This window comes from Tripterygium wilfordii, chromosome 9 (assembly GCF_013401445.1).
Source record: "Tripterygium wilfordii isolate XIE 37 chromosome 9, ASM1340144v1, whole genome shotgun sequence".
Lineage (NCBI taxonomy): Eukaryota > Viridiplantae > Streptophyta > Magnoliopsida > Celastrales > Celastraceae > Tripterygium > Tripterygium wilfordii.
The window spans coordinates 5,608,675-5,621,613 of NC_052240.1; the positions used below are offsets into that span (position 1 = coordinate 5,608,675).

At 39.0% G+C, this 12,939-nt stretch overlaps 1 protein-coding gene across 1 annotated transcript; it reads right to left on the bottom strand.

Moving 5' to 3' along the window:
* Window positions 1-8,260: 8,260 nt before the first annotated feature.
* Window positions 8,261-12,704, bottom strand: LOC120005206. Its single transcript, XM_038854715.1, has 3 exons — window positions 11,626-12,704; window positions 8,788-9,324; window positions 8,261-8,565 (listed from the first exon to the last, which is right to left on the bottom strand). The coding sequence occupies exons 1-3, from the start codon at window positions 12,430-12,432 to the stop codon at window positions 8,455-8,457; spliced, it is 1,455 nt and encodes a 484-aa protein (XP_038710643.1). The 5' UTR covers window positions 12,433-12,704; the 3' UTR covers window positions 8,261-8,454.
* Between the last annotated feature and the right edge of the window lie 235 nt (window positions 12,705-12,939).

Here is a 12,939-nt window from a genome sequence, read left to right on the forward strand (position 1 = left end):
GATCACCATGTAAGAAAACAGTTTTGACATCCAATTGTGCCAACTCTAAATCAAATTGCGCCACCAAAGCTAGCAAAATTCTAATGGAAGTATGTCTTACCATAAGAGAGAATACCTCATTGTAGTTGATACCCTCTCGTTCGTAGCCTTTAGCTACCAATCTATCCTTGAACCGCACACCATTTTTCTCATTAGGCCCTTCTTTCTTAGCAAAGACCCACTTGCAACCAATTGCTTTCCTGTCGCGTGGAAGAGGCACCAACTCCCAAGTCTGATTTTTGTGAAGAGATTTCATCTCCTCATTCATAACCTCCTTCCACTTATCACTCTCTGGCGTGTTTATGGCTTCTCTATATGTATTGGGAATAATATCATCAACCACCGGAAGTTCGTCGGCCACCATATCAAGAAATCTTGTAGGCTTCTTTATCTCCTTCCTCGGTCTACTAACTGCAATTGACTCAGTATACTGCACAGGAGGAGTGTTAGAAGTAGTAGCATCAATATCATCATCTAACCTATCGGTACTGTCATCTAGCCTAGGTGCTAATGGTAAAGTCTCAAGCTCCACCCGATGAGAAACCCCACTATCATCTGCAATAACCTGCTTTGACTGTGACTTCAACATCTCAGACTCATCAAATGTCACATCTCTGCTCAACACAATCTTCTTGGACTTCGGACTATGCATGAAATCCCTTCACACCTTCCCTAAAGCCCATAAAGCATGCCTTCTTGGCTCTAGGATCCAAGTTATTCTTTCTCACATGGTAGTAAGCAGAACAACCGAAAATACACAGAGAATCATAATCAGTAGAAGGTTTTCTAGTCCATGCCTCAATAGGTGTCTTCCCCTCTAATGCGGAAGTAGGCAAACGATTCACCAAGTGACTAGCATAAGTAACCGCCTCCGCCCAAAACTGTTTGCCCAATTTGGCATTAGACAACATACACCGTACCTTTTCAACTAGAGTCCGGTTCATTATTTCGGCTACACCATTTTGCTGCGGAGTTTCTCTAACTATGAAGTGTCTTGCAATCCCCTCATCCTAGCAAACCTACAAAAATGGATCCGAAGTGTACACACCTCCATTATCTGACCTTAATCGTTTTATCTTCCGCCCAGTCTGAGTCTCAACCAATTTCTTCCACTTAAGGAAGATGTCTAACACCTCACTCTTTTACTTCATAAAATATACCTACACCTTCCGTGAGTAGTCATCAATGAATGTCACAAAGTATCGCTTCCCACCAATAGATGGAACCTTTGAAGGTCCCCAAACATCACTATGAACATAGTCTAGGATGCCTTTGGTTTGGTGGACTGCAGTGCCAAACCTCACCCTAGTTTGCTTTCCTAGCACACAATGCTCACAAAAAATCCAATTTACAGCTCTTAGCACCCTTGAGTAAGCCTTGCTTAACGAGTCCCTGCAAAGCCTTCTCACCGGCATGCCCCAACCTCATATGCCACAAACGGGATGCATTATCAGAATCAACAGAAACAGTGGCAACCACTCCACCTACAACTGTGCTCCCAGAGAGGTAATACAAATTATTTCTTCTTGTGCCCTTCATCAAAACTAGTGACCCTATAACCACCTTGCAAACACCATCCCTCAAGGTGACTGTATGTCCTTTGGCCTCGAAAGTACCTAAGGAAATCAAATTCTTATTCAAAGCATGAATGTACGTCACACCATGCAACACCCTTGTAACACCATCATGAAGTCTCAAACCAATGCTCCCCATCCCCTTTATTTCACATTTTTCATCATTCCCCACATAGACCATACCACCATAAACTTTTTCAAGTGTAGTAAACTAATCTCTATGAGAACACATATGGTAGGTGCATCTGGAATCAAGAAACTACTCGTTTGCCTGTGTCATAAGTGCTGCCGCAACAAAAGCATCTGAATCATCATCACTGTCCTATGCTATATTGGCCTTGGGTTCCGTCTTATCCTTCGTTTTGATCTTAGGACAATCTTTCTTCCAATGCCCTTTTTGTCTACAATAAGAGCACTTATCCTTGGGAGGCTTACTACCCCGAGACTTTGACCTAGACTTCCCATGCTTCCCAGACTTCCTACCCTCTGGCCTCCTTCTAGCTGTCAATGCATCAGAAGAGGTGCCAGTACCACTGTGAACCTGCTTATCCATCTTCCTCACCTCATTGTTATTCAAAGCATTGCAAATTTCTTCATACTTAATCTCCTTCCCGTAGAGAAGTGTGGTGACCAAGTGATCATAATCATTCGGTAAAGAATTCAAAAGCAGTAGGGCCTTATCTTCGTCTTGAATCATGACCTCTAAGTTCTCTAAATCCGCCAAGATTTTCTCATAGTCACCCAAGTGATCCGAGATAGTGCTACCTGACTTGTATTGAAACCTAAACAACTTATTCTTCAAATAGAGATGATTTTCAATGCTTTTAGTCATATAGTTGCTCTCAAGCTTCAACCACAAATCTTTTGCCTTAACCTCCTTCATCACCAGGTACTTAATTTTCTTCTCAAGACAATATCAAATTGAACTACAAGCCTGCTTATTCATCTTCTCCCAAATATCCTCAGGAACATCATTCGATTTATCACCTAGAGTCGCATACAAATCTTGATGGTATAACATAACCACGACGTCACATTGCCACATACTAAAATTCTCCTTACCATCAAACTTATCTACATCATATCTAGCATTGGAAATTGGCCTAATAAACGTAGACTCCGAACCGGAAGATGAAGACAAGAACAACACTACATCCTTCTTAGACTTATCCAAACTATCTTCACTCATCTTTACCAAAGCAAGATTAAATCAACCTCACACAGCAGAAATCAAATACCTAGGGTATGAAACAATGGACAAACCTCAATTGGAAAACCCCCAAATCTCCAAGAATCAAACCCCAAGCTCCAATACTAGTTTGTTGTGCTCAATCCAAATAATTACCCACACAATAGCACTAAATAGGTTGATCAATCAAGCACCCAATCACTAAATAAGAAAGTAAATCAAGCAAGAAGTAAAGAGACACGAAATTTACAAGGTTCGACAAACTTGCCTACGTCCTTGGGCGGTAGAGATCTTTTTCACTATGTTGGAGAAGATAAATCCAAGTGGAGAATCCACCACTACAACAAGATTAAGCTTCTAGAGTTTCTCTCTCACTTACAAAGGGTGTTTTCTCTCACAAGTCGACTCTCAAAGTGTTTGTACGAACTAGGGTAAAAACCCTTACAAAAATTCAAATTTATACTGCAGACTCCGTCATCGAAGGCTGATCGATCAAATTGGGTCCCGATCGATCGGATTTTTTCTCGGGTATGAAATCTGGAATTTTGAGCTCGAGGTGTCCGGACACTAAAAATAGGTGTCAAGACAGTAGTCCCAGATTTGCCCAAAAACTACTCTTCAATGGTACTGCTTAACACAACAACTCTTCAATGCATGAATGAGCCAATAAAACCACAAACAATTCATCCGGTGCATATTAGACTGGATGCAATGTGTTTGTTTATGTTGACAAGTATTGCCCAAGAAGCCTATCGAAGCTTTGTCGTTTCGCTGAGCGAATCTGTTTCAATAGTTGTTAAAATATAGAGATAAATTTAGTTTCTTATCATCATCAACGTGTTTCCTTAGAGGATATTAACCACATCCAGTAGTAATTTCACAGTTAAATGCATTTTCACGAGAGCACTATTGTGATGATGAGTGACCTTTTGGAAAGGCAAAGCTGTGTGGGCTTGATATATCCTCGAGAATTGGACAACCCAAAGCGAATAATATTGTTGATGTGTATGGATTGGAAATTCTAGTATGGTATCAAAGCTAACTTCATCCGTTAGGGTCACCTATTGAGTCTTTTGAATGTTCTTATAAACGGATGATTGAATCTCTAAATTGAGGTCCCAATGTCTTTAAGTAGGATGTTGTAGCACTTAGTGAATGTAAATATATTTTTTTTATTATCATTTTACCCTTATGAGTGTCTTTCTTTTGTATTGTAGGAAATATGGTTAAAATGAACATTTTGTAGTTGATAAAGTGGGACAGCTGAGAAGCCGTTCGGACAACATTCGTATTCATCCAGATGGGTCACAACAAAATTCAGCAAATAGAATATTTTTCATCTGGACGACCCGATTAGCCCGTCTGGACAAGTGAAGATCTGTCCGGACAACTCATTAGTCCGTTCGAACATGATGTAGTTTCCAACAAATGTAAACCAAAACATAAAATTTTTCGTCTGGACGAACCTTGTAGCCCGTCCTGAAAGGCCTTCTTGAACAACACTTTTCGGAACATAATTTTCATGGGCTTTTTGGTCAAATCTCAATTGTAACCAATGAGAGAAGTTCTTGTAAGGATAGTTAGATATTTTTAGACCTAGGAGAGAGACAAAAACCTAATCCAAGGGTTTGTCTCCTCTCTTTCATCATATTCATTCTTGCCTCTTTCTAGTTTTAAGCTTTCTTTCTCTAGATTTCTTGGTGTAATGTCTTGATTTTGCTGTGAACTCTGATTTTGATAAATAATATTAGATGTTTACCTTCAAAATCATGAGTGGATAGTCGTTCTTTCTAGTCTCTAGTCCCGAAGGGTGGATGTGATTTTCTATTGCTCAAGGTATGTGTAAAGAAACGTAACTTCAATTTCTCATTTTCAATTTTGTGATAATTATGTATTTGGGTGCATATGAATGGGTATGTCTATATTGTGTTTTGTTGATTCGAAGTGTGAATCGGGTTCGACAATTAGGCTAGGCCCCAAGGGAAAAATTAATACATAAAAATTGGTATGTTGTGTGCTATATGTTCATCGTGTAATTTACGAACTCAATTTAGCATGCTTGACTAGAAGTCCTTAATGTCCAATGCATGATTTCTCCAATTGATTGAGCCCAATTGCATAGCTATAGATTGTGTGTATTGATGATTAGATTTTGTGGTACCTAGCATGGTAGAGTTATGGTCAATTGATTTTTGAGTGTGAAACTAAGGTGCTCGGAAAGTCAAGCCCCAGGGGGGAACATTAGTCCATAATATTAGGTGTCTACCCCTTTGTTCATCGTAGATCAAGAGGCCCGATGACCTCCATGTTTGAATGAAAATCTTCACACCAAATTTCCCTTGTATATGCGTGATTAAAGGTATTAGACAATTTCATTACACATGGTTGTGTGTGGTTGCAATAGTACCTTGAGCATGAGAATTGATTATCCACCATGATTAGATTAGAGGCTAGATGTTTTTACTTAATTATTTTTGTAAAATCGTGCTTAATTTTGGTTACACAACGCTCTCTATGCTACTGAGTCATTCGACCATTGACTTTACTTGCATTTATTTTATATTCCTTGCATTTTTGTTTGTAGTTAGGTTTGCATTTCATCCACTCCAAACTTGCATTTAGGTTCCTTGTGGTTTGACTCCAAACTTTTGAAATTTTATTACTTGCCAACTACCCTACACTTAGGGTAAGTAGACACACTATTTGGCGTCGATAAAGTTTTTGGCACCGTTACCGGGGAAGCGAAGTCAAAGTTGGATTTGGGTGGCTTGTAGATGCTAGCTTTAATCTATTAAACACCATCAAATAAGGAAGGCGCTCGGTTACACTTCAAGGGTAACCTCATTTCTTGTTTTACTTGCTTTCTATTGTAGTTTAATTTAGTGTAGTTTGTAGAAAAAGAGAAAAACATACAAAAAGAATTATGAGGAGAACTAGTATATTGGATTAACTTAGTTACTTGTGGACGATGGATTCCACCTTGTTTGACGTTTGCTGTTTGCTTTATGGTAGTGATATATTGTTTGAGAGAGATTTACGCACTTTTAATTTCTCACTACTTGCTTGGCTTACTTGGTGTGATATTCTTCTATGAACTATTGTTACTTTATCTTTGTCCTTGCTTCTTTGCTTTGTTTCTTACTTTGATTTTCTATTGATTGATATCTCTTTACTTGAGAATCCATGATTGCCATCTTGTTATGCTCTTTGTGATATTTGAAATTCTTGCTTTGCCAAAATGTCTTCACATAGAGGTAACTCTAGTAGACAAGGGTCTAGTAGGAATGGGAGAGGGAGCAATGATACTGCGAGTGATACAGAGAGTGTACAAAGGGGAAAATATGGATGCATTGCGTCATCTTTTACAAAATGTGAATATAGAGGAATTGTTGAATTGTATGCATACACAAAATGCCCAAAATGGCAATGCGCAAAACATGCTAAATGCTCAAAAAGATCAAGTTGAGAATGTTTTGCAAAATGATAATTAATAGTATGATTTTAAGACTTATAAAAAATCCCACATCGATTTGGTTTAAGCTAATGACATGCTTCATATATATGAGCCCAGCCTCAAAAATTTGAGGCATCTTTTTAAGAACAAAGCCACACGAACCTTAATCCCAGAACTTGAAAATTATCTTAAGTGAATTGTGTTAAATCTCTCTCACCTATTTCTTCTACTTTTACCTCTTTTTTCTCTTCTCTCAATTTCTTCAAATTATATTATTATAGTTATAGGAATCGTGCATGAAATAATAAATGTTGGAAAACACACTACTTTCTAAAATTACTTCCCATGTGCTGCAACTTTGTGGGCAAGGGACAACCTTTAGGGATGCTTTTTTCCCTTTTCTCGTCTCACACAACAAAGTGGGGTTTTTTTTTCACTGCAGCATCAGAGCTCTCTAACGTAGTATATAATCTATCTTCGTCATTTTCGCCATGTATTTTATGCTTCCACTTACATTTCAGAATCCAGAATCGCTCGAGTCGCTTTTGGTTTGTTTCTTATTTCACATTCTATTCGTCGAAAGAATCCTTCTTGCACTTGAAGCACACATCCAATTTCATCTCCACTTAGTATATCTAATGTACTATCTTTATTCTTTTCATCTTTCAAGCAACAGGAGGGTTTCATGGTCTCATCAATATAGAGATACCTTAATTTTTATAATATGCATACTTGTTCTCAATAGTTTATAGGGGATGCAATTACTCGCCCCACTCTTAAGAACATGTACTGCATTGGTTAGATACAAGTCTACCGATGGGTTTATATGGACAAAACCATCCCTTGACAAACAATCAAGTGGTTCTTTCCTGGGCTTGGGAGCTTGGGCCTCGGCTCAGTTGTTGGGCTCAGGAGGAACAAACTCGTGTAGACTCGATGTATCCACACTGAATCGATAAACCCAAATCAAACAATATGATTAATTGTTTGGGGGGTGTGGATTTCTGATATAGTATCAAAACAATTTGGTCCTATTGGACGTAGTCTCTGCTTCACATGTTGGACCATTGGATTGTCCATCCCACATGTGCAGGGGAGTGTTAAAAGCATGTACCATATCGGTTGACACTAGTCTACCAATGAATTTATATGAGCAAAGCGCACCCCTAACAAACAACTAGGACTTTTCCTAGGCTTGACAGCTTGGGCTTCGGCTCAGTTGTTAGGCTCAGGTGGAACAAACTCGTTCACGTTCGATATTTTCACAGTGAATCAGTAAATTTAAAGCGGACAATATGGTTATATGGGGGTTGTGGGTAAATCCAAAGTGTACAATATGATTGGTTGTACGAGGAGGTGGATTACTAATACCCATAAACATCTTTTAGCTTTTCAATACTCTGGAACCATAGCATGTATGGTATTTGGTTGTGTTGACTGAAACTGATATTACTTCAATAATACACTCAAACAAGCTAATCAACAATAAATCCCATGCTAAAGTTTAGCTTATAATGATTAGTTACTAAGACCCTTAGATGTGGATGAGAGAACAATGACTTTTTTTTTTTTTTTTTATAGAAGTGTGAAATTAATCCTCCACTAATTTTCGCAGTGATGTATGCGCTTATGCGGTTACTGTGGGCCGCATTTGCTGCCACTATGCAGTCGCGGAAGTGGGGTTTTTTCCCATTCTATTTTGCCTTTTTTCCTTATGCGGTTTCTTTATCTTTTGTTTTTCTAAGGAAGTTCCTTTTATCTTTCTATCAGAGTCAAGATTGTACCAATCAAAGCTTTTATCAGTGTCATGTTGTTTCTGCCTCATCGTATGTGGAAATCCAAGTCGGTAACCATTCACCATAATGGAGATTGTCACATTCATGTGGAAATAGACAAATAGTCACAGCCATGGAGAAAGTATAGACGTTTTCGTATTTTGATACAAATGTTGACAGAGAAGAGATGAGGAAAACATTGCTTTTGCTTAGAAGAATAATTTCCATAGATGCAATGGAATTTGGAACTCCCTACATTTTATTGCTGTGTAAAATGATATTTACATGACCGTAGGTGATTAAGAAAGATACCAACTAACTTCTAAAACTATAGTAGCCCTCTCCGAGCCTACAAATTTATATGAGAGTTGATACCTACACGAGTGCAAGTATTCTCAACAAAGGTAAACTACATTCCTACCGCTAAATAATAGTAACAGTTTCTTGTGGCCTGCACTTTCTAATCCTAATTCTCATGCTTTGATCCTTCATACTCCCTCGATCCTTAATCTCGCAGCACTGTCTCTGCGGTGCCTGCTCGCAAGATCAAAATCAGATTAGTTGAAAGTCAAACAATTTAGGCATTACTCAGTAGCTGAATTTGTTATTACATATAAACAGAAACACACGCACAGAAGACATTCCAATGTGTTACATGCTAATGTGTGTGTGTGTGTATATATATATGTAGGTGAAAATGTTCAGGGATGCATGTGCAGTATGTGAATTCAGGTATGAAAAAGGGACAGGACTGACCTTGTTCCAGTACTCTGGGTCCATTTTCATTGCAGATACTACAATCCTCTGCACTGTTCTTGCAAGGACATGATCTGTTCTATTACACTTATTATCCAGCACGTTATAACTGGTCAGGGTCCCACTCATGCGTTCAACCTCCTCGACCCGATCCAGCAAATAAAAAATGGGTTGCTCACATGGGTCAGGACTTATGCGTCTGGTATTGAATGTGAAGGGCCCTTCCATCCCACTTGCCCAAGTCTTGAATGTCAGCAATGGACTCTGTAAATCCATTGCAGGAATCATTGAGAGGTACAAGCGAATAGTGTAGCCCCAGGAGATGGATATTGACCATCTGCGAGAGTAGTCATAGCATAAGCTCTGTTGAAGGATCCGGGGCGGGTCGACCCGGTACGCATTGTGTAGGGCTTTCAAAGAGTCTATCTTGGTTTGGTTTGGAAATATTGGATCCAGGTAGTCAAGGTGGTGGAGTGATATAAGTGGGGTCAGTGGATGTGCTGCCAGGACTCCATATGGACTCCCTCTGATGTCAAACTGCAAAATCCAATGTCAAACACAGGAGATCTCACTGTCAAACTCTCTGACATTAGTTAACTATTCATTTTTTTATTCAAACATAAATAGAAAAAAACAACATAGAATTTAAGTCTTAACACAAAACATAGAATTGGCTAGGTTTTTATTTTTTTATTTTATTTATATAACTTGGGAAATCTCTAGCACAATGACTACTTTAATACCACTGTGCTTGATCAAAACCCTGGGTTGCATCCCCACTATATGACAGGCCTGATTGGCCAGAAGCCCTATGAAGAAATACTATTAAGAAATATGATTCTAATTATAATTAAATTTTGGGTATAAATATGTCTAACCCAATCGATTATCAACCTAACCATATCTCTCGTTGGTAAATTCGCTAGTTCATGTACTAAAAAGAAAAGAAAAAGTTATTTCACTTGGTATCCTAAAATACTGGAGGACCAGATCCCAGATGTCCAAATTCTAAAGAGAATCAACAGTAGTGCAGAGATAACTTTGTACCAAGTTGGGGACAACATAAATAAATAAAAAAGGACCTAAAGGCTAAAGATGACAAATTATCTGGGCCCCCCTCTTCAAAATCAACTCGTATTGTTTAATACTTCTAACTTTTCCTTCTTTCTTCTTTTTTTCCCCTAATTCCTAAATTTTTTTAATGTTTTAAATTAATTTCTGTTTCTGTATCTAATGCGATAAGTATAACAGTTTCTTTTACTTTTTAATATATTTGACAGAAAATCCCATTCGCAACGCATCTAGGACAACTAGAAGATAAAACGAACAAAACAAATTATTACAGAGAATGAAGTGGCTTACTTTCATGTATGATTGCCACGTCTCTACCCTCTACTTTATATGCTCTAAATTCAAACTTCAATGTTCTTCTTGTTTGGTTGGAGAGAAAATTCTATCGACAAAGTTATACGATTCACACTGACATATGGTATTGAAGCACACAAAAGATAACATTTTCAAAAAATACATATAACAAAAATGTGAATATTTCGTTGTATGTAATAAAATATGATATTATTAAATGTAAAATAAAAGTAACGTCAATTGTAGATGAGTTACGATAAAATCATTTAAGGTGACAGAGATATGTACATCATAAAGATAACAAAGCAGTCCTAGTGAGAACATAGGTGATAGTAAGAAACAAAAAAGAATGACATAAATACACATGATTTAAAATAGTAAAAAAAGATATGAATTCAACATGAGTTTAAATTTTAGATAAAAATGAATGGTGAAAAGGATTCCATTAATTTTTTTTTATAGAACTAAAAAGTACCACATCAATAAGACTTGTCTCCATGGATGGGTATATATGAGCAAAACCCACTTCTAAACACCAATTAGACATTTTTTCACGTTTAGTTAGTTGAGCTTAGCTCATTTGTTGATTTTGGGAGGAACAAATCCATGAGGATAAACTATATATCCACGGAAAGAGAAACTCTAAAACAAAAAATATAGATGGTGTGTATGAAAGTGTGGGTTTATGAGATGTAACATATCCTAAACTTATAAAATAAAGTCTCCTATGATTGATGATGAATGTTGTTTTTACTGTTTGTACGCAGGTGCCATTGTGTTGGTTAACCAACCAATGTACGAGAATCTCAGGCAGTGATTATTACTAACCACACTTTTATTTCGTCTAATGGCCGCTTAACAGGTGTGCCCATCACCAACTCACAATTCCCAACTTTTGAGGCCCGCAATATTTGCTTTCTTTCGGAATTAACGGTCAATTTGCTTAGAAAAACATAACCCACACACCTACACGTGGCAATAACCCACCAGTCTCAAACTATCAAACCGTCGTTGAAAACGCTAAAACCACTCCACTGAAATCTTTTGACTTCAACGCCTACACTGACCCATACGCTGCGTCATGCCGCCTGTTTGGTGCAGCGTCCGACAAGGCAGATCCACTGCATCATGTCGCCTATTTGGTGCAGCGTCGAACAAGGCAAATCCGTTGTGCAGTGCGTTGGCATCCAACGCTGCACCAAACGACACAACTGCTCAGGCAAAACCGTTATCAAACGGATAACGGGTTCCCCTAAAACTCAGAAACTCCGGATCAGAGTTTCTGAGGCGGAAACACAACGTACATTTTTTTAAGGTGTGTCCATTGTTTATATTTAAATATTATATTTTGAAAGTTAACGTCACAACATATGTTTTTACAGTTTTAAGTACAATTTTTTTTTTATAATTTGAAAATTAATCCAATCACTCTATTAACCAGACTCTTACAATATTAACATGACACGTACGTACCTGGTGGAATCCACGTGCCATAGTTAACGGGACGCCGATTTCGCTCACACACGCCCAGACCCTCTGATCAGAACCGTAGAAATAATGGTATCTATCCAGACAACCGTCGAACACCTTGACCAGTTTCTCCGCCAGAACATAACTGATTGCGAACCCGCCGCCGCCGAACGCCATGTCGTACGAATGCCTCTCGTCCTGCTCCACGCTCTCCGAATTCCCGCCGATGTACCACATCTGGTCGTGATCGTACTTCCTCAAAAGCGACACCAAATTCTCCGGATAAAATACTGTGTCGTCGTCCCCCATCACAAACCACCTCACATGAGGCAAACCCAGTTCGAAACTCTCTTTAATGATCCGGGCAATCCGAACCGCTGACCTGGAACTTGAGTACCGGAATTTGGTCCAATCCCGGGAGGAGAGCCTGGGCGGTACGGTCGAAGGGATGTTTGCGATATCTCTGGGAATCTTGTCGAACCAGACGAAGCCTCGGGTGATGCTGGGTTTCCACCAGAGAGAACTGTAACGGCTCCGATCATGCCACGCAGCGGCCGACCCACCAATTCCGAATAGGATGTGAGAAATATTGGTAGGTCCGGACCCAAGGTCGGGTCCGGGTTTACTGACCAAAGCGGGTGATCGGAGCCAGTGTTGCCGAGTAGCGAAAGACGAATACAGGACAAGCGAAATTGAAGAGACGAGGCAGAAAATGAGAGTAACTCGCGACAGAAATGCGAAGATATCAAGCAACGAAAAATTGAAGGATTTGAGCGAGTCTTGACTCGGTTGCAAGCGAGTCTTACCCATTTCCTTCTTTTCGGAAATCGGGCGCCCTTTTTCTTTCTTTCCCTTTCTTTTTTTCAAAATTTGAAATTCACCGGAAAAATTTTACCGGCCGCACTGATCTGTAATCGAAGATATTATGAACTGATGAAGCAGAAATGAATATATGGGTAGGTTTTGGGGGGTGAGTCTTCTCCTTCCGGAGACCATTAAAGTCTCTGAGAATGTCGTTTGGGTTACGTTGTTTTAAACGCGTCGAATAATCAAAGGGGGTAAGGCGTACGACGGTGATAACTATATGTGTGGTTTTGGGTCTTTTCTTGTTGGGCATATGTTGTGACATGTATTGCCTTTTGGTTCCTTATGAAGAAGTACCGGGGGGGGGGGGAGAGAGAGAGAGAGATTGTGGTTTTGGCTCTGTTAATTGCGTGGTCTTTTTTGGGCTTCTTGGGTCATGCCCATTACAAGAGGCCAAGTCCAAATAAAGACAATGCCATTCAATTGGAGTCTTTGTTTTAGTCTTTTTTCCTT

Bases quoted from the DNA above. Each gene is read 5' to 3' on its own strand.
- LOC120005206 (XM_038854715.1), bottom strand. From the start codon at position 12,432: ATGGGTAAGACTCGCTTGCAACCGAGTCAAGACTCGCTCAAATCCTTC. The intron at 9,325-11,625 runs GTACGTACGTGT...TGGATTTTGCAG, and splicing joins TGGCACGTGGATTCCACCAG to TTTGACATCAGAGGGAGTCC. The intron at 8,566-8,787 runs GTCAGTCCTGTC...TCTTGCGAGCAG, and splicing joins ACCCAGAGTACTGGAACAAG to GCACCGCAGAGACAGTGCTG.